The sequence below is a fragment of the Ptychodera flava genome, chromosome 1 (genome assembly GCF_041260155.1).
Source record: "Ptychodera flava strain L36383 chromosome 1, AS_Pfla_20210202, whole genome shotgun sequence".
NCBI classification, from domain to species: domain Eukaryota; kingdom Metazoa; phylum Hemichordata; class Enteropneusta; family Ptychoderidae; genus Ptychodera; species Ptychodera flava.
The window spans coordinates 34,599,596-34,622,043 of NC_091928.1; the positions used below are offsets into that span (position 1 = coordinate 34,599,596).

At 39.0% G+C, this 22,448-nt stretch overlaps 2 protein-coding genes across 2 annotated transcripts; both read left to right on the forward strand.

Annotated features, from left to right (window-relative positions):
- Positions 1-1,901: 1,901 nt before the first annotated feature.
- LOC139135947 (stabilizer of axonemal microtubules 3-like) lies at positions 1,902-11,778 on the forward strand. The gene is made up of 6 exons (XM_070703735.1): positions 1,902-2,070; positions 4,546-4,728; positions 8,144-8,308; positions 8,526-8,746; positions 10,192-10,311; positions 10,798-11,778. The coding sequence occupies exons 1-6, from the start codon at positions 1,960-1,962 to the stop codon at positions 10,985-10,987; spliced, it is 990 nt and encodes a 329-aa protein (XP_070559836.1). The 5' UTR covers positions 1,902-1,959; the 3' UTR covers positions 10,988-11,778.
- A 958-nt stretch (positions 11,779-12,736) lies between these two features.
- LOC139135938 (transmembrane protein 53-like) lies at positions 12,737-21,433 on the forward strand. The gene is made up of 2 exons (XM_070703723.1): positions 12,737-13,050; positions 18,838-21,433. Exons 1-2 carry the CDS (start codon positions 12,907-12,909, stop codon positions 19,741-19,743), a joined length of 1,050 nt encoding a protein of 349 aa, XP_070559824.1. The 5' UTR covers positions 12,737-12,906; the 3' UTR covers positions 19,744-21,433.
- The last annotated feature ends 1,015 nt before the right edge of the window (positions 21,434-22,448 follow it).

Sequence of the window (22,448 nt, forward strand, 5' to 3'; positions counted from 1 at the left end):
GGCCGACGTGACGCAGACGCTCGCAAACCATACGCAGCTGCATACACAAACAAGGTGCTTCAGCCTGAGGCTCCTTGTTAGTTTGTTTATGCATTTGTTTGTTTGTTTATGCGTTTGTTTTTATCTGTTTGTTTATTTGTTACGTATGATTAGTTCCATATACAATAAAGAACCAATAAACCTCTTTACTCTTTCTAGCGTGAGTATTCAGAGACAGTGGTGGACACACATGTGTGCTAATACTCCTCAAGGCAATGGCGGGATATGCTTTATTTCATATGTGGGATTGTATTAGAAACTTTTTAAAGTATCATTTATTGACTATACAAACACCGTTCTTTATTGACAAATATGAACGCAAATACAACTCTTTATTAGTTCTTTATTGTATATGAAATAATTATACGTAACAAATAAACAAGCAAACAGACAAATAAACAAACGCATACCCAGCAAACAAACAAACAAACAAACAAAGAGCCTGAGTCCCGTCTGCGCAAACTTGAAGTTGAAGTCGTAAAAGTCAAAATCAGCCCTAAAAGACAGGAATCCCGTCTGAAAACACCACAGCTATGGACCAACAGCCAAGTTGAAGTTCACGGTTTCACGAAGTTATCATGATTACATCTGGATGTTATTCTGTAACTTACATTACTTTTATCAGGACTTTTGATTTATTAAAATACATTCCAACTGTAAAATTGTTGTTGGGGCCTAACTTATATCGGGCGCAGCGAAAGCGTACGGCACAGTTGACTACATATATATATATATATATATATATATATATATATATATATATATATATATATATATATATATATATTTATATAATGTATATATAACGTTATTGTTATAACATTGTTATTTATAGACAATTATAGTATCCATTGTCAATACCAGTGAACTTCGTGACGTCATACCATCAAATGATGTATCCGATTATCCAGTATTATGGCTCCAGATATTTTCTACATCTACAATTCACTGGCTTCGCAAAACTTTAAAGTTAAAGCAATTATGTGCCCCATCCCAGTCGATAATGGACTTAAACAAACTTTGCACTCCACAATAGACTCGGCTGGCAAAATTCGCTTTCATCCATTACGGGCCGGGGATTACATACATTTACTATGGCGAAACACAAAGTATTAGTTTGGGAAGCACAACGCACTGTGTACAACGTTCAGTGATTCTATTTGTCATCAAACCAAACCATCGTGCCACAGGTTATATGGGCTGCTTCGACCAATTGCAACACGAGGCATTTCGACGAATAGAAAGAGAAAGTACACTGAGGCAGGAAGGACTAAAATACTGACGCCTAGCCTAGAATCCTACTCCGGAGGTACGGAGGCAAGCGGACGGAGTAGGATTCTAGGCTACTGACGCCACACTGTATAAGCTTATAGACCTACTTTCTGTTTGTTGACGAATACAAAAAAAAAAACAAGGAAGAATATTGAGACCATGTTTTTTGTTTAACTAGAAATTATTTATGTGGTACCCATCTTTGAATAATTACCATATGTAACGAAATACTTTATGTTTCTTGTCAGTGGCCATACAACATGCTCGGAGGAATATCGGAGCGGTATGTTAAAGCGCCCCCAAGAGTGCAACATGTATATTGACTGAAGGTTGCATTGTATAAGAGGTTAGAGTGTGGAAATTGAGCCAGAATTTCTGAATTCCTAAAAGCCATCCATCTCAAAATCAAGCTATTATAAACACACAGTTTTGTGTCATTCTTACTGCAGGAAATGAGTTGATCTGGAAGTCTAGTTACTGTAAACAAAAGAAGATCGGTGGAAAACAACAGCATGAGTTCCATGGTCATTGGTGGCGCTGTCTGTTTGCGCTGAGTTGCTACGGGCGATGGAACGTCAAAACAATGAATATTCAGTGCTGCGTCTATTATCTCGAACATAGCAACATTGAAGCGTGATAGCAAGAAACATGTCGCTATCAGCACCTCCCAATCCAAAACGGTTCGATTTGCACCAAACCAGCACAGGAAGGGGACACGACTGGAGACCGGCGTACTATTTTCCGGCCTCTGATTTCAAGGTAAGGTGTCAATGTTGACTGGCAGGGCGAAATGTGTGGACGACGCGACGTCTTGTGAGTGTGGTTGTGTGGAACACTTGACACTTGCACGTACGCGACGCCTTTTATTCCTTGTGTATGACCCGACGGTAATGATTGAAAGCCAATTCCGGCTTCCATTCCAAACTATTCCATCGGCACACTGCTTGTTGAGTTCCTTATCAAACAGATCCCTTCTGATTTAGCAGATCATATTGACAGCATGGTCGCGATCGCGCCAAATTCCAAGAGGCCCACCCTAACACACTCAACGGGGAAACTGATACAAATCAGCTGTTTAAAGCAGCCTATTATGGTTGCTACAACAATGAATGGGCCTGATACACTGTACCTAAAATATATTCCGTTAGTCTTAATTCATATGTTGCACTTTTCGAGATGGTTTCAATGCTGATACACATAGTATAGTACGCTAATATAGCCATACAGCATTCCCGTGCATGATCACCACTCTATGTTGACATAAGCTTAGGCCTATATCAAAACGAACGATCAAACTTACAACCATGATCAAACCAATCCACAGTTTACACGTCTGACATTTTAAAGATTCACAAGTTTCTGGAGGAATAACACCTCATTTGTAAAACTGTCGGAGATCGCAATAAGCTTATCGTTACTTTCTTCGGGTGTTTTCAGTGCAGAAATATTATTTCACCTTGGACAGGTGTTCAAATTCATTTTGACGGTCATTGCCGTCTAAATGTCCCCATCCAACATAATGTCTTGGATAAGATCCAACTTAGAAATAGCTCATTATGACTCTGTAATTAGCCACATAGTTTTGAGTATCCTATCTCTGGGATAATAGTCTGTACTTAAAGGGGCACTTCTCAATCCCTAGTTATCGGATTATTTCTTGTTGACATTGAGTATATTTACGTGTTGTTAGCCCTCTGCTTTCCCTTGAAATTTTTGAACAAGTTAGTCAATCCGCTTTTCAATGAAGCTGATAAATGACCTGCCCCTTTAATGATGACCCGAGAGCAAATTACCGGTATAACACATTGTCAGAAGCTTACAGAGGAGGGCTAATCAATTATTCATGAGTGTCTGTGGCATTACAGTGTCACTGAGTAGCGATAGGGGGCTAATTGCAGAGGAGACTGAAAGTTTTGTTTTGATCTAAAAACTTCACAGAAATCTCCAGTCTTCATCTTTCACACTTCAATCAGATACATTGTAACTTCTACAGAATCCAGCATTACTGGCACATTTAATATACAGAACATATTCAGAGGAATCTATTCTGTAATGTCACCTATACTTCTTTATATGTATTGTTTAGTGGAACTTTGCGGTAAATCGAACCCTATCTGTAGAAGATTGTGAAATTATTGCTTGTGATAGAGGCAGTGATACACCCTGTTCACCCTCAATTCCATGTAAACAGGTCCATACTCACTGTTGATAACGATAGGCTTTGGGCCAAACCATAGTAGTAAAAGGGTTCAGTGCACACAGCAAATTTCATTTATTTCATCTTATATACATGTACATGTACACATATCAAAGGCTTCTGTCAGTAAAATGTGGTAGCTTTGGTCTCAATTATAGGCCTATGGTGCTAACTTCCAATGGAATTTCATAATGGAAATTTCAGTGTTGGTATGGACAGGGCATCAAAGCAATAAGGAGAATGCCTTATTATAATATTGTTGAATTATTGATATTCTGCTTTGCTATTAGATCTGTTACAAATGTTGGGCTGCTAGATTGATGATGAAGTGTAAAATGTAACATAACCATTCTACCATATAGGCCTAGATATTGCAATTTGAATGAATTAAAATGAATCATCGTGCCGTGTTATCATTTCCCTGGCGGGGAAAACCCCAAATCACTGAAAAGTCATTTTCAAACAGGCCCCAAATGCGGTATGCCCTAATACCCTGTGACTCCACCAACTGTTTGAGGCAATACAGGAATGTCATGAAATTTCCAGTGTTGGCATCGGCATGTTGATTTTGCTATGAGGGCGTATGTGATTCGATGAGTACATTTCCTAATTCCATGACAAAAAATATGGAAAAAAAAATTGTTTTCCAATAAACATGTCTGTTTCACAAAAACAGGAAATGATGTATATTCACATTATGAAGGCAATCATACAATGAATATTCATATAGGCAAACATGCTCATTTACATAAACATTTATATTTCATAAGAAATCATTTCAGTCAACCTGCTCACCCCTGTTCCTTTAATCTAGTCCATACTCACCATCAATAACAATAGGTTTGGGCCAAACCATTGTGGTGAAAGGGTTACAGCACCGTGACTCTAGCACATTTAAGATGAATACCATTATGAAATAAAAGGGCAAGGAGCCATTCCATTATCATAATTATGTGATCTGTTTCTCTCAATCATTCAATGATTTTTGCAATTATTTTAATCGATTTTTTTCGTTTCCTCCTTTTCAAACTCAACAGAAAACAATTCACAATCCGCTACCTCCACCGTTAGCAAAACAAGATGAAATCATCAAACCGTATGACACCACAACTGGCAATGTCCATGACTACAAGATAGGCGGTGGTATCTATGGCAACGACCTCCACAAAAAGGCACCCGGAAACTGGAAAGTTCACTACACTAAAGATCACCATGAAAAGGTTTGTAATCAAAGTAATTATTGCAATATCTCTAAATTGAATGGAGAATAATCCATCTTCTTGTACTACAGGTCTTTCTGTATATTCAACGAAGTCTTCATTTTTCAGGTATAATTTAACATTCTAAACTTAAAAATGATTAAAATATTTGTTTTTTTCACATGATGTATTGACAAAGGAATTGAAATATGGCAACTAAGAAATTAGACATCAAAACAGGTCCAATAATCAGGAAAAAAATAATTTACCAGGTCAAATGGTCAAATAGAAAATGACAATAAAATGTTCCTTGTGGTTGGTACTGATCTGATTTGTGACTGATAAAAAGGAACAAGCATTTCTGTACATCAATAATTCTGTCTTCCTATGATCCAGTAAGGTAGAGTAGTTGTAAACACTCTTCACTGAAACCTTTCACCCCTATCATTCAATGCAGAGGTCCAGCCATGACCCGGAAAACAAACTGGTTTGTTTGAAGTTTTAGAGCTGAAAGGGGCCGGTTTAAACAAGTTTGAGTATGAAAACATAAAATATTTGATGAAACCCGTTTCAAAAATACACTACCGATAATGTAGGTCAGATGTTCGTTCCAATGTAAAACAAGTGGGTATATTTCCATAAATGGGTCATCAGGATTAACAGATGGCATTTTGTAAAAAGTGGAAAATAGTAATTATTGAAAGATATAATAAATACCATTTATCCATGGCAACAGGTGTTCATCAATCAACACTAAAATAAATAAGAATTATTATCTGTGGACTAGGTTTGAAAAAGTTCAAATTTTGAAATTTTATAACTTAATTGAACATTCCTAGATTCATAAAGCATTTTTAATGCCTTTTGAGTTGAAGTAGTCGGGGTGTTTAACAGTCAACTGGCCCTACAGTGACAGTTTTAAATTTTGGAAAAATCATAAAACTGATTAACATTTTGGTCACAAGGTAGGAGTGTACATATGTAGGCAAAACTTCAAATGTAATGTAAATTCAAAAATTTCAAACATCTGAGTACAAACAAGCTCTAACAGAGACCTTTAGTCCTGTTGGATGTTTTTTCTGTTCGTTGAAATGTTAAACGAGATCATTTGTCAAGGGATGTGAACTTTGAGCATTTTGCTAATCCTTCTGGGATACAGCTGCTGTTTTCTTCTTTAATGTTCTATTTTGCCATGTTCTGTATAAACGTTTGACCTTGTTTCAGTTGACCTCATATATCATCAACATATTTTCAGATATTATATTTAGGTTAGATCAGCCATATAGAATGACGTATGTCCATTCTAGGTACCAACTGGATTGGTAGGCCATATAAAATAAATTTTGTGTTTCTGGTAAGATGTCTCCAAAATTTAGGGTAGGTAGGTCTGGGCACAGTCCCTCCACTGTGGTCTCGGGAAACTATTTTTTGCTTTTTGTTGTGAGACCCATAAAATACAGTAGACTTTACAGTGTATACACAAGTAGCATTTTTCGAAGATGGAAAAAATGTCTAGGATACAGTCAGCAGGTTTTTGTAGGGTAGGTTGGGCTACCAGAAACACATAGATTTTTTTAGTTGGCCTTAGTTGCAGAGCTGACTAGTATTTGAGTACAAATCAATCGATAAGAATGAACTCTATCCACCAACTGCCTCTGCATCAAACTCTAATCAGCAATGATGTCATGAGTTAACAGCCAATAGAATTCAAGGAAACTATACATGTAATTGACAGATAGTTTACAAGACATGGTCCTATTCCTATAAAGATTTCTGACAATTATGCAGACATTGATTATTTACTGAATAAAAAGACACACTTTTTGGTTAATTTGTTAATCCCATATAATTAAAATATTGAGAGATGTAGACATAAATTAAGTGATAAATTATTATGAGATTATCATTTATCTTAATTGGTATACTGCAAGGCTTATTTTAATTAATGGGTATTTCATTGACAGGTAACTTTTACACTGTGATCTGTTTGAAATGTTAGAATTGAAATTCTGTTTTTATTTCAAACCCTTTTACAGGAAGCTTTTGTTTAACCCTAGTATTTTAAATAATGAAGTTTGATCCAGGTAGAGGAAACTTGGGGATGTCCAGATCTTGTAAAAATGAACTTAATTGAAAGTAGTAACTTAAGCTGAGAAATAGCAAGATGATAACTCATAAAATTTAAAACCATAATGAAATAGATGAGATGTAACAAACATAACATACTAAATATCTTTGTTTATTAAAGATTCTTTATTTGTGATTAGCTTTCTTCTCTCAATCAATTTGTATGGTTGATTCTTAAAATAACCCTAACAATCAGAAAATTTGTTTCAATAGAGAGATAGAAACGACAGGAGTTGTTTTTGGATGTGTGTAGGCAACACAGATTCCTGTCCCAACCATTTGACTTTAAAAATCACAAACTGTGTAAATCTTCCATTAGAGGTACAATACACTTCTGATGACAAGCGAAGATTCAACAATGGCGCGGGTTGAGTTGCCAGACAATGAAAGTAGTGTCTGTCACCTGTATTGTGTGCTTTATACTTCACAAGTAGTTGAGGTCTTTTGTCTACCTGAATGCACATTTTCAAATCAGTGCCAAAAGGATGTGTTCAGCAAATCATTCCCCTCAGCTCATAATGTCAACTGATTACAAAAACGTTTTCCAGTTTGTGTCATCTCCATGACATGGTGCATATACAATATCCAACTTCTGCTCAACTATTCTTGTCAGTAAATTGAAGTATATATAAAGTATACTGATTACAAATACGTTTTCCAGTTTGTGTCATCTCCATGACATGGTGCATATACAATATCCAACTCCTGCTCAACTATTCTTGTCAGTAAATTGAAGTATATATAAAGTATACATAAAATAGCTTATCTATTGATTGTAGTTAACTAGGTTGCTTTTGTCTGTTTTTATTTTCATGTGAAAAAAAATGCTTTATAAAATTGGCAGGAAATCATGTAATATCAATATGTGACATGATAAATGTTGACCCTTATGCCATGTACTCAGTATTGAGACATACAATGAGGTCAAAAAGCGATCAGGTCATTAATAAACCTGCATTTCTGGCACAGACTCGGATCAGAATTAAAGTTGTGCCTGCACTTCTTTCTTTCCCATTGTGTTTGTTCAGAAGGTTTGAAGAGTTTTTTTGTCGACCTCTGTTTCAGGATGTGTAACAATGCTCCAATTATGATAAGAAATGGACAACAATGTTGCTAAGCGATGACAAATTTGTTTCTGTGACCCTTTGAACTCTGACCCTCCGGCCAATGGTGACATTGGACATAATGCCTTGATTTATACCCAAATAGGATCAAACAATCAATTACACTTTACTTCACATATCCACAACCGTATGTTTAAGTTTATGGTGTCTCAGTAATGCATTGATGATAATATTTTTCTTTGCAGCTTCAAGGAAGAGGTTGGAGACGACCCTTGACGACGGGCACCATGGAAACCGAATTTCAGGCAAACTACAAGGGTTTGCCGTACAAGATTGATTTCAACGCCAAACTTCCTTCAAACCCACTGCCACCTGTCTTAGATAACCATCACAGCAACGGACCAATGAAGGTAAATTGACTGAATATTTTTCATTCCTGTCAAGATTACGAATGCCAATATAAATTTATAAACATTCATGCATAATTCATACAGACATATTCCCAACTGCAACATATGTATTACATGTGATTCTACATATACTTCTCAACAATCTACCGAAGAAGTTGTCACATGTACCGTGATGATTTTTCTTATATTTGTAAAATTGTTTGTTTTATTCTTGCAGACTGTCGTACCATCTACAGAGAACAAAGACGTGAGGGGCCGGCCGTTCTTCGCACGAGACCCAGCCATCCTGACAGAGCTAGACCCATACATTAGCACCACACACAAGGACCACAGACCATTCCCTAAGAGGGAGTTGGAAAGTTATCCCAAGAAGGATGCGGCTACGTACTGGAGATGTGAGGAATATCCCCAGGCATGGGGACATGGCACAAAATATAAGTAAGTGTATTTGCATCTGGAATGGCTGTGTTGAAATGTTGATGCATCCATTGATCTCGATGCATATATAGGTCCAACCACCCCTCAAATCCAAGTGAAAGGGCCAGCTGTACTGTTGAAAATAATAGGATTGTACCAAATGTGTGACAGTAAAAGGGAAGTTGTTCCAAAGAGGAATAGTATTGTCTCTGACAGGTATGCTAATCAAGTTCAAAAATATCATGAAGGCACTTTACTTATAAAGCTGCAAAACAATAACCTACAAGATCATGTACATCTCGTGGAGACATTCTCAGAATACACACAGCTTTATTTCCTCTGCCTTGGAAAATGTGCAATTGTTCTTTTTTACTGTCATTTAATTTTGTACGTGTTCAAAGTAATCCAGGCAAGAGCTCCAGCTACATTGAATCTAATTATTTAATATTTCCTGTAGATCAGTGTGTTTCTGTAAGATATGTAAATCAGTGTCCATCCTATACATTGGATCAGAATTTGTATACTGAGCACTCGGAGAATATTTGAAACCAAAAGATATGATTCTATTTACAGTATAAATGAAACAAGTCTTTTTTGAATAGATCCTTATATCCTACACCCAATTAAGAAATGCCATTTTATCATGTAAATGATATGGTGATATGTGTTTCTACATCCGCATCACTGACTTAGTTTGAGAGTTTAAGAATTATGAAGCCTAGATATGGAAGCTGAGATGATTAGCCAAACTGGAAATGATTACAGCCAAAATGCTTCATTAAGATTCTGACCACATACAGTTGAAGTGATGAATATGGTCTGGTGAACGCTAATGCACACTTGACAGCATGTAAAGTGTGATTTCTTTATGAAGTATTTTCCTCATTATCATCTGTGTAGCACACTCACTGATCATTGAAATTTGAGATGAAGCATGCATGAAGCTTTTTGCTGTATTGCTGCAGAGTTTCACAAATTTTATAAATCATAAATAAAATTTTCGATGGCAAAATTATTACAACCTCAGGTTTCATCTTCGATTAGGATTTTCAGTAAACTGCAATGTTGAAAGCAAAGCTAGGCTTCAGTACATCTACCCTTTCTATACCAGATTTTGGTATATTCCTATTGTTTTCAAAAGGATGGTTTGACCTTTGTATACCAACATAGGGGTGAAAGACTCTGGGGGAACAAATTTGCCATTACAACGTTTAATAAATTCAAAATTTAATCATGACCTCTAATAATTTTAATCATGGACGATGTGATGGTTAACCCTTTCACCACCATGGTTTGTCCCAAACCCATCGTTATCGATGGTGAGTATGGAACTGTTTACAGAGAAGTAGGGGTGAACAGGTTAACATTAAGCACATGTGCTGTTCAGCTGCCAACATATGATACACTATATATTCTGCAATAGTTTACACATTTTTACCTGTGTTCTTTACTTTCTTGTTTCACAGTCCCCTTCCACCAGGGTCAGTACCAAGGGAGAGGCCACCAATGAGAGATGACATCTGGTTCAAGACGAAGATTAAGGAGCCAGTTAGGTGGCCTGAGAAGTTCAAGAGAGTGCCACACAGGTAAGCCTGACCTCTGAACTTTGAACTTATGATTTGCCCCGTCGGTCTTTTTCAGGAACTGAAGCCGCTAGATGAAAAGATAGACTTTGTACTATTAATATTTGGAATTTTTTTATGAGTAGCCCTGAGTGTCAACACTAAGACAATTTGTTCAGACTGATCTCTGTGTATGTATATTTATCATAGTGGATACAAAGGTCACGTGAAACAAAACATTATCTGCTCCACAAAATTCTGATTGAGTAAAAAGCAGAAGTTTGGTATCTGCAAATGAAAAACATATGCCAGTCTTTTAGACCATTGGTTCAGTGTTTTATTAATTGAGCACACATTTCAAAGTACATTTTCATCATTGCTGGCTGACTTTTCAACCATCAAAAAAAGAAAAGTTTGTGATTTTTACTCACCAAAGTGGTGTTCTGCACACCACACCCTGAGATGGCATCTGAAATAAACTTTAATTATCGTAATCTTTTTCTACTGCAGCGGTATCAAGACAGAACACCAAGCAAGGTTCATTGAACCCTCAGACCCACGAATGAAGGAAAACTACTTGTGCCCGGTGGACACTCCATGGACTCTTCCAAAACCAGGACCCAAGGAAATATTCGCTGCCCCTCACATGTACAAAACAGAATACCAAACCTATGCAAGTGGAGAACCAGTGACTGTCTAGAATACCTCCCACCCCTCATCTGTAAATAGACTAATCCATGTATAGTAACTCACAATGCAGCGGACTGTGTAACTTTTTATAAAAAAGGTAGTGAATCTTTAGAAGAGTGCACTGTTTACTGTTTATGTAGGCCTCTGTTGTAATATTTGAAAAAAAAGACAACAGTTTTCAAAAAGGAATAAAATATTTCTATGAAAAGACGTTAAAATCATTGGCTCCTGCATATACTTAGTAGTTAATTTTAAAAAATGCTAAGTGAAACAACACACACACACATAGCCATTAGATCCATGTCTATGCATATTTAAGTGGCTGTGAATTGTTGACTGAAGCTTGCATGTGCCAGCAAATCTTCATACAAACAAGTCGTAAATGAAAAAAATACAAGTAAACAATTATTCTCTCAGAAAAACGTGTTGATTTAAACTCTGTTGTCCTTGCTATGAGTGATCATAATATATTACATTTCTTTAAAATTTTAGAGGTAAATATAAAATGGCTTGTGAATTCGAGGTTAAAAGGTTCCAAATGCCTGAAATCAACAAGTTTTAGTCACTGGTGCAATACGGAACCGGCGGAGCCAAAAATTCTGCTAAGTCCCTCCATGAACGCCTGCAACTCCCCTTAATAAATGTTTTGATCCATTTTGCTTGCATGTTACGACTTTTAGTGTGACGGGTGAATATTGAAAAGAACTATATTAACAAGAATACATTTGGAAACTAATTTGTGCACTTTTTTGAATTGTGTATATATATATTTGAGAGAAATAAACACTTTTCCAGAAAATATTTTGAGTGAGTGAATGGCTGTTATCTTTGAATGTATTGCCATGCATATTTGATACGCTGTGTACTTGATCAGCAGAGGTGTTTTGCGCAATCTGTCATGATAGTGTGTATTTTAAAAGGGCCTGTCTTCGACACAGTTTCGCAGTCTTCCGGCACTTGAGGACCTGTTTGCCTTACACTGGAAAAACCCTCAATAATTCAATGTTAACGATATTTGCCGCATACCAGGTTTCTAGTGTCATTCTGGGAATGAGAGGATAAAATACATGGTCAGGACACTTCACATACAAATCAAAAATTCGATATTTGTTTTCCAGTAATTGCCGCCTGCAACGTATCACTTGGTGCGTATTTTGATTTTGAAACGTGCAGATGGGTGATGTTCGAGCAGAGAGAGAGAGAGAGAGAGAGAGAGAGAATGTCCCCCAAATAAAAGTTCGTCATTGTTTCTACTGACGTTGTCTCCTAAATGAGTAATGTCCTTGTTGTTTCTATCAAAAATCTCACGGTAATATGACAGATGTGCAAATTCCATGGGAATCTTTCTCCTGGCCTTGTTTACACACAACAGCAATTCGGTAATCCCTTTGTTTTGCTCAAATATAACACCTCAATTTTCATAATCATGCACAGTTATCATGAAAAATTAGCATACAATGCCGTATTAAGTATCGTTGCCATTGGTTCAGAAAATGTTGATGTATTATACAGGCCGAACCATTATTGGAAGGTACTGTCGCTTCTCACGTCCTGTAGACAAGGAGTTCTATATTAATGTCTGAACAAGCAAACCTATTATGAGGTATCTTGTTTCCAGTTTTCAAAAGCTTATTGTGACAATCAGACCTTTCAGCTATCGCCATGGTCTTTTGTTACATCCAGTGTCTGGAGGTTACCGAATTCAATGTAAATAGGTATGACCCCTTTCAAGAGAATGGACGGAACTAAAAATTCTGACAATTTTAACATAATACATGAATGGGGAAACGCTGTGAGCGTGCGCAGTAGGTCCCCCACGGTGATCAGCTGTGAGAAAACCTTTCACAGCGCGTAGCCCCATCCGCAGACTTCTGCAAAGCTCGGAGTACGTGCACAGACAGCCGACGACACCATCTGAAGAGCTCAGCGATGGCGGATCACGGGCTAGGCGAGGTGCTGCCGGGATTCTTCCTCTTCCTACAGTCGCCGTACACGGCCTTGACGGTGACCGTCGTCTGTTTCGTCATCTACGATCTCTGCTGCCGTGCCGTCGCTCAGCTGACGGGACAACGGGTAGGTGTGTCGCATCAGATGCAGCGATTGCGTCATCATGCGTGCATAAGATCTAGCTGTCATCATTTTGTTCGTCGTAATATGTTGAATTGCTAACACACTGTACATGTATCTGTTTAGAAGGGTTCAAATTGCAGTAAACTGTGTCACGGAGTATTTGCATTAATATTGTATCATATTTCGTTTGCGTGCACGGCGACCCACTTTCTCCTTTCGGGCCATAAAACAACGCGTCGTCGCGACAGCCTCGAGTTGCTTGAATATTTGCAGCCTATTCAGTATATTTATAAGCTATTACCAGCCTTTCTTTTCGCATGCGTCAGTTTCGGAATGCAAGATGATGGCTTCACCACGGCTGTACCACTTTCCCATCACAACAACAACAACAAGGCCATGTTTTGTACGTCTCTGTGCAAACACACGCGACATTTGCTGACCCAGTGACAGTGCTAGTGCTGCTGGTGGGTCGTGTTACACAGGGACACAGGGTACACTGAACTGTGTGTTCGCTCATACAACAATGAAAGATCATGGCACGTATGCCCAGGGACTTGGTGATTATTGATGGCTTCGGGTCTTAGCGCCGGAACTAGGACCGCGACGTCACTACAAATGACCTGTCAACAAAAATTAATAAAAATACACAACTTGTTAATAAGTTATGAATACAGTCACAATACTATTGCCTGAAAAACAAGCTAAGCTTGGGTTAATTGAAAAACAAACATTGAATTATGGAAAGTAGCTAAGAGTGAACTTTGAAGACATTAGAGTCCATCCACTCACCAGTAATATACTATCCGCTAGAACTTTATTTATTTATTTATTTATTTATTTATTTATTTATTTCATACTTATTTTTCGTAGATCGTAAAGAAAATTCTTTCTTAATTCTTTATTTTGGTTGATGCTATTGAATTTATTGCCGGAATCCGACAAATCGTCGGCAAATAGCCTTTTAAACAAAGTGGATGTCCCACCTTTTGTGAGTCTTATTATCAGGCGAACAGACGTCGACATGCATATGTGCAGCCAATGCGCGGTTCGGTCGGAGATTTCATGTTTGAAACACGCTGGCCGTGTCTGGGCATTGCACTGCTAACTTTAGTACAGTGTACTTGTACGTCGTCAACTCTGAAGGAGGGGAGAGGGGAGGACATGATATTGTAGTTGACCTTAAATGTTAGGCCACGTAATATGGAGAAGTATAATTTTGACGTAATGACTTGTCCGTCCATGACTCCACGGCAACGCGGCGCCATAGTTTTCCACAGGCATTCGACTCAATGCAAGCCAACAGTCACTAACTGAAGATGCAACCAGTAAGGAAAAATTCTTACTGCCTTAGTGACGGTTTCGGCTTGCATTGAGTCGAATTGGAGTGCCTGTGGAGTTTTCCGTATTATTCAGTTTCTACATGTTCTACGTCAACTAATGTCATGATGTCGCCAATGCCAGTATTCAACTTGTCCACACATCCTGTATTGTGCGCATGTCCAATGTTCAGTTGTTGTTGAGACTATTTTTGTCCGGACCATATAATACCGTGGCATAATTGTACGATGACGCAATGTATTTGCAGGACGGGTTCTCTTAGGGGTTTCCCTATAGCTTTGTGGCGTAACCGGACCCCATAGCATAGGGTTTAATATGTTGAGTTATAAAATTGCTCTGAGTTGGTACAATATTCGTCAATCTCGTAAATGAAATGAAATTATATTAATTTTGTTGTCGAAAATTCTTAGTGGTAGCCATTGACGACGACAAAAAAAGGCCTGCAGGTACATTGTGTGATAGTCATGAGTGGTATCGACTTTGATACAGATATTTCAAATGTCTGTATTACGATAACGTTTGATTTGAATTGATAGAAATTGATATTTGTGTATCCGATCACGCTTTCGAGAAGTACGGTCGACTGCTACTTATCGTATCCGCCTATTGTTAGCAGTAATATTAATCGGTTAAATCGTTTGAACAAATTTAAATATGTTATCGTTGCTCTCAGTAAAGTATACCATTGCTGTAAAATTGAATGTAAAAGGCTGAATGTTTTGCGGTGTGTTAGTGTCAGGGCACACTGTGTGCGAACTACCACCAATTCCAAAACGAGGCTACACCGCAGCATTTTTTGCCTATCATGAAACTACGTTTCCAAAACTACGACCCGGTGTCGTGTCCTTTGCCTTTGAAAGCAGATGGCCATTTATCGTGTTTTTTTACACGCTAGAAAGTATCAGTAAGATCTGAAAAAAACACCCACGATATGCTGCCTAACGCCGTAGATGGCGGTTGGGATCACGTACACTTCACTAGAAATCATGCTTTGTGTTCATGTGACGGAGTGTGATATCGTCTGCATCTAAATGAAGTCCTCGATTATTATGTAAATCGTAGGAAAGGCATTTCGAATGCAACCTACTATAAGTACCTGAAGTATGCGCCTGCAGATGGTGATGATTGTGGAAATTTTTGTTACCGCTGAAGTAACCGTGAATTCAAAATCAAAATATGCAAATAGATAGGTTCCATGGTGATTCATGTGCGATCAACTGGGTCGTGCGTATGTCGACGTTGAGCGTGACTTGAATTTTTATTTGAACAAATTTCTTCTTTTTCTCCATTCAGTAGGAGACTCTATGATTTAATCCGCTGTCGGGTTCAGACGACACTTTTCATCCACGTTTACAAAACCAAACGTATGTGAGAGTTTAACTCTTCTTAGGTTTTGCTCAAGCAACAACCTTTTTATCACATGAAATGTTATTATGATTATGAGAGATGGAATTGGAGTGTAGGGATAATTCACGCCATTTATTTGTCGGGTTCAGGAGTTATACGCCATTATTACACCTCACTCATTCAGCGTGCACTGCCATTGGTTAAACACGACTCACGTGACATGTAAAAGAACGTGATGATGCCCTCTGCGAACTTGATGATGCCCTCTGCATTTGATATTACATGGATGACATCATTTTCTTTACTGCGCATCCTTTCTGCGCAAAACAAATTGTCGTTCGCTTGTTGTACTTAGTTGGCAACTTATGGCTGCGAAAAGTCATGCAGAGCTGTCACCGGCACAGTAAGACGATATTTTGATGTAAGTAAACAGCAAACGAACGAAAATGGCAACAAGGGATGCAATTTCTGTGTTCAGCGACTATGCAAGCAACAAATTTGGATACGCCACCCAGGAGATCGGCAAACTTTAGCGGCAACCCTAGACTCGGCACTGACAACATTTTACGCTGAGGTCCGGACTCAGAAGGCGAACTGTACTCGAAGAAGCAGGGCTCGACGCAAGGTCAAATCATCCACTAGCCCGAAGGACTAGTAGCAGTTCACTTTTAGTAGTCCTAAATGAAATCTACTAGTCCTGCTAAAGCAAAGCCAAATGTTGCTCTCATGTTGTGAAGAGGTGTATATGACCATACTTCTCATATTTTTTGTCGCAAAGGTTTTTAAACCCAATAACTAACTTTCATGCAAGACTAGCACATTTGCTTACTGCAAAATGTTTAAATTGAATCATATATAAACCACAAAAATAACCTGAATGAAATGTCCTGTGTAGGAGGAGAGGTCATGAAAATAGCCTATTGCCATCAAGAATAAAATCAGACGTAGGAATGAATTTGTTGGAAAATTCTTCATAGCTCAGGTAGTGCACCATTAATTTGCAAAGAACATGTTTGTTCATGGTGGGACAGATTTGTTTCTCCAGAACTGAAATTCGTACAGCCATTCACAAATGTTCCTGTGGAGTGCCTTCATATTTTTGACATATATCACATTTTAAAATTGACCAGCTTGTGGGGAGGACCTCTCATTTGTAATAATGGTTTGTTAAAAATTTAGTTTTTAATAGTAAAAATGTTGCATTTTACCATTTCATGTGCTTGTGTCTTTTATAAGTTTTTGCCAGTTACTGGTAACAAAATGTGATCAGCACAAAAATAACCGATGACTCCCAGAAGTGATTGGATACAACAGTCTGATACACCCCATTTCATATTGTTTTTTTTCACTACTGTTTTAAGGTTCACTTCACTATTATTGCCCCAATAATTTACCCTTTTCCACTAAAATGGCAAAACAATAAGTTGCTAGGACCAAGTTATTATCTGTGAGGAATTCCCTCACCTGTACAAGCAGTAGCAACTTGCCCTAGCACTGTTTTGGCAAGCTAGGTGGCTCTTTTTAAGATCAGCTTCAAACAAGCTAGGGGGTCTTGACTATATATGGAGGTCAGCATGTGGAGTATTCTAAAGCAGGGTCAACTGGCTACGAACTATCGGAGGTGTTGTTTGGGAATGCCCCTGAAGAAATCTTGAGAAAAATCTTCTTTGAAAGGCAAGGATACAGAGTTTGAACGAAATTGTGGGGTTGCTCATGTTTTTAGGCGAAGTGATGAGCTTCAAGCAAACCAAAACACACGACGTGCAGACAATTCCGTTTGATGCTCAGCGTTGAGCCATGTTTCCCAGGGCCATGTTACTGGCATGTACAGTACAATTTGGTTCTCCGTAGCAGGTAAACTGTTTCATTTTAAGTTGGTGATCAATAAAGTTTGCTTCACTGTTTCACTGTCCAATTTGTTTGGGTAAAATTTAGTGTATTTTTATATAAAATGATCGAGGCTTGGTTCATTCTTATCGAATGAGTGGCCTGGCGTCCCATTAGTTTTGTAGCGATAAACTTTCCTGGACAACTACGGAACTTGAAAATTGCACTAGTCCGCAGGACTACCTCCGAAGACATTTTTACTTGTCCTCTGGAAAATTTACTAGCCTCGGGCTAGTGGGCTAGCGCTTATGTCGAGCCCTGAGAAGTCTCTGTGTTTTTGTTTCTTTGCATGTTTGCTTGTTCGGTGTAATAAAAATAATAACACATGAGAGCTTGGGCAATATCACGATTTTTTGCCTGCCCTCGGGCTGGTGGTCATGATCGAAATACTGATGATGCCCGAGCCGTAGGCGAGGGCATCATCAGTATTTCGATCATGACCACCATCCCTTGGGCAGGCAATAAATCGTGATATTGCCCTCGCTCTCATGTGTTATTATTTAACTGTAGTGATCGTTAGGTGGCGCCCTACATATCCTCCATTCAGGGCATGGAGAAGGCCGGGGTTCCCTTGTCGCCTTCGCGTAACAGACAGACAGAGAGAGAGAGAGAGAGAGAGAGAGAGAGAGAGAGAGAGAGAGATTCTGCCTGCTAATGTACTTACTATAGCTTGCTCAATGCTCATTTCTTGGGTTTGCAAATTTTTTCACAGAACAGTAACTTTTACTATGTTTTATAGGGAAGTAACAAAAGTCTCATATATTAATCAAACCCACGGCCTCGTTCTTACCAGATGTATAAAGTATACAGTAAGTTTCTCTATGAATATGAACTGTTTTCGGTAATAACTTTATCTACATTCCACATCCCCGAAGTTTCAGATCCACCCTATCATATTATTTTGAAGCCAGAGCACGCTTCATCTTGGAAACAGGTTGTTGTTGTTGTTGTTGTTGTTGATGATGATGATGATGATGATGACGTTTTCCACTTTGGCATTTATGTACTGAATTGATGTTATCTGCGTTTTTAAATTTCCCCTGTGTACAGTGTAGTTGTGTGGAGAGGGCACAAATACTGCGGCTTTCACTATAGATGTCGCTCAAACAGATACACCAACACTACTCGATAGAATGCTATTTAGCTGTCGGTGGGGGCGCTTCGTGAGTCTGCACACTCGGTTGTCTAACTGTTCTTCATCTCTTACTTGTTTTCCAGACAACCAGGTTGTCCTTGTCCTCGGCGGCCGACTGGTTTGATGTGGTCGGCAACCTCGACGACGCCCTGATGCCGGAACTGACCGTCACTCATATCTCCGACAACTTGGAGTTGCGAACCACCGACGACTTGATTCACGACGATATTCTTTTCTGGGATGACATTTCCGTCCCCCGCAAGGACAAGGATCGCCCGATGGTGCTGATGTTCGGCTGGATGTCGGCCAAGCAGCGATACATCAACAAGTACGTGGAGGTGTACAATTCGAAAGGGTGCGACGTCCTCGTGGTCAAGATGGACCCCATAAATTTGGTTTGGCCGTCTACAGGGCAAAGTGTCGCCCAGGAGTTGCTGGACTACATCGAGAAGGGAGACCAGAAGCTTATCGTTCACTCGTTCTCGGTTGGTGGACACCTATATGGCGAGCTGCTGCGTCGAATCGATAGCAAACCGGACCGGTACGCTGGTGTAAAAGACAGGATCGTCGGGCAGATTTTCGACAGCTGCACCTCCGCCAAGGACAGCTTTCACTCCATCTGCGACGCCATCACGCAGAACCCGGTGCTGTGGTTTCTGCTCAAGTCGGTCGCCGTGACTTACTTCTGGATGACGCAGAAGTACACGGTGTCGCACATCAAGAAGACGAGGGAGACCCTCCGCCAAAATCCCGTCAACACCCCCATTCTCATGCTGTACTCGCTTGACGACCCCATCGGCTCCGCCAAGGCCAACGAGCAGTTGTCCGAGATTTGGAAACGTGACTTGGACTACCAGGTGCAGTCGAAATGCTGGGACAGCTCGCCACACGTCGAGCACATGAGAAAACACCGAGCAGAGTATGTCGACGCTGTGTACAAGTTCCTCAACACTCTAGAGCCATTCAGAAATCAGGCAGGCGAAGACTAGAAAGCAAAGAAAAGACGAGGTTGAGAACTGAATCTTGCGAAGTGAAACATGGCGGGAAACATTGTACCTTTGTCGTCTGCCATCTACAGAATGGAATTTTCTGTAATCCGCTTGTTGCATACTTAGCTATAGGACTACGATTTCTATTCTTTCCGCTTAACTTAGTGGAGAATAATCTAAGGCCTGTATTATGTTATTTGACAAATTTCACATCCTCATTAAGTCGGAATTCAGGCCTATAAAAGATCTTTACGTGTGGCCGTGACAAGATTTAAAACCAGGAACTAAAAAGTATCCGCGCGCCACATATTGCAGTTTCACATGCCTTTGATAACTTGACTGTATTCGGCCGTGTTTCCTGGAGAAATGGAAAAAAAAATCTGTATATACAATTGTACTATGTCGTTTGTCAGCAGTTTTTGTCACATGGTCTCATTGTCAATGTCAATATGAAAGGTTTCATGTTCTTCTCATGAGTTGAGAAGAGACCGTGATAGTTCAAGCAGATGCAACTCCAGAGATATAGAGCATATAGAGCAGTGTTTGTACAACGTTACAGTAGCTAATTGTGTACGCTTTAGATAAAATCACGGCAGTAACTGCTAGGCTGAAGAATTCTTTCAAAGATGTTAATATTCTTTATTCTATTCTAACGACAACTACTTCCTTCAAAAGGTTAAAATAATACCATAATTATCCATACGGCTTGCGTAGCCGCACGGTGCATCGTTCATCGTTGAAAATCGAATTCTGTTCGGACGTAATTTCAATGATCAACAACGATGCACCTCAAAATATGCACCGTGTGTAACATGCCTTGTAGCGAGTACATTAAGAAAATATAGTCTACACAAAGAAAAACATGGACAAAAATATATTTGAAATTAGGCTTCATTTAATGATACTTGCCAACCTCTACATTGTAAAGGAAATCGTTGGTATATACATGGTTCTCAGTTGAATGAATAAGATTGCACAAACGTCTTTATCACCAATCAATTGTAAGTGATCTACTATGCCAGTTCTGTAAACTGTTCTCACAACGAAATGTTCATTAGGTACACGTCGGTAGAAAAGGAAGATTCTGTGTAAGCAGCCGGTGAGGGCGTTTGTGATGGCTGCGTGCAAGGTAGCAGAGAGGCTGAAACTTTTGCCGACTAGTGTGAAACCATAGACCCCCGAGAAAAACTATGGTGAAACTGAGATTGACGATATCGAAGCAAAAATTGCTTGTCAAGTTCATTCGCACTTTGCATCCGGTTATTTGAGTGACGTCACATTTTATAACATTTAGTTTACAGTGTCACATTCTTTTATTGGTTCTGTTACATGTATTTACATTTATTTGCCATGATGGCGTTGTTCATAAAATTGCGTGCCTGCCGTAAGCTGGCATAAACAGACACTTAATGTTTGTCAACAAAAAAGGAAATGATTTACGTTTTCCTGCTATTTTCAAACAACATTAAAGCGCTCCGTTGGTTCAAACAACATCAAAGCTCTATGTGAGTTAAAACATGAAACATGTTACATGTTACACACGTTACACACGAAATTCACAGAAATGATGACGATGTTTGATAAATTTTCCTGTGCTCATGATGATGTCGAATTGAGAGGGAGCAATATCAGAGTAACTCTTGCTGTGTAGCTTCAGAACATTTCAATAAAGCCTTGGTGTTGGCAGGAAGTTACCGTGTTGTTTGTTTTTGACGCCATGATGTTCATGAAATCTCGTGTAGTAGATAACTTGTAGATAACTGAGAGAGAGAGAGAGAGAGAGAGAGAGAGAGAGAGAGAGAGAGAGAGAAAAGAGAGAGAGAGAGAGAGAGGGTTTCTTGTTCTTTTGCTCGTTAAAAGAATGATTTTATGAAACGGCATTTCATCAAAATACTAACGTGAGTAAATTAATTGCAACAAGAATAAAAGTAGTACGCGCCTCAAAATCTAGAGACATAAACTTTTAACTTTACCCGTACCCCTTTCGAAAATCAAATGAAAAAATCTGGGATCACAGTGCTAAATTTTGTATCAGAGAAAACATTTCCCAATAATTAAAGGCTCTTGATATTCGCCATCCGTGTGTTAATTTTAGGGGGGGGGGTTGAAATTGAATTTTCTATTTCCACACATGAGCTTTGAAATGAGCGTCCAGTCAGTGGTAGACCACATAGAGGCGCATTTGATGTCTGCTGCAGACTTTGACAACTTCAAGAATTGGCTAGAATACTGCGCGTGGCGCCCTGCCACACGGTGGGGGATATCTGGAGTTCAGGAGGAGGGAGTCGGCCAGCGCCTCTGCGACTTAAATGCACTAACACGTCAACATAGGTGCAATGTTTAAATTTTACCATGGACATTGTAACAAACATGTGAATACTTACGTCAATCATCCATATACTTTGAATACCGTGTTTACATTGGTCGTATGTGAGTACCACACGACCTTCGAGCGCGGTTACGCCGACCCCTCCTTCAAATTAAGCTAGGGATTGGAGCCCCATATCCGATCGCCGACAACGTATAGAACCCGAGGTATGTGGATCAAGAAACAATATCCCAATATATTGTGATAATGCACTGTTGCCAGGGAATGGTGCATATTTTCAAATTAGCATTTATTATTATCAATCTGTTTAAAAATCTCATAAATCAATCACATGTGTCGCATTCACCATGACAGGGTCAAGGTGACACATATGCTA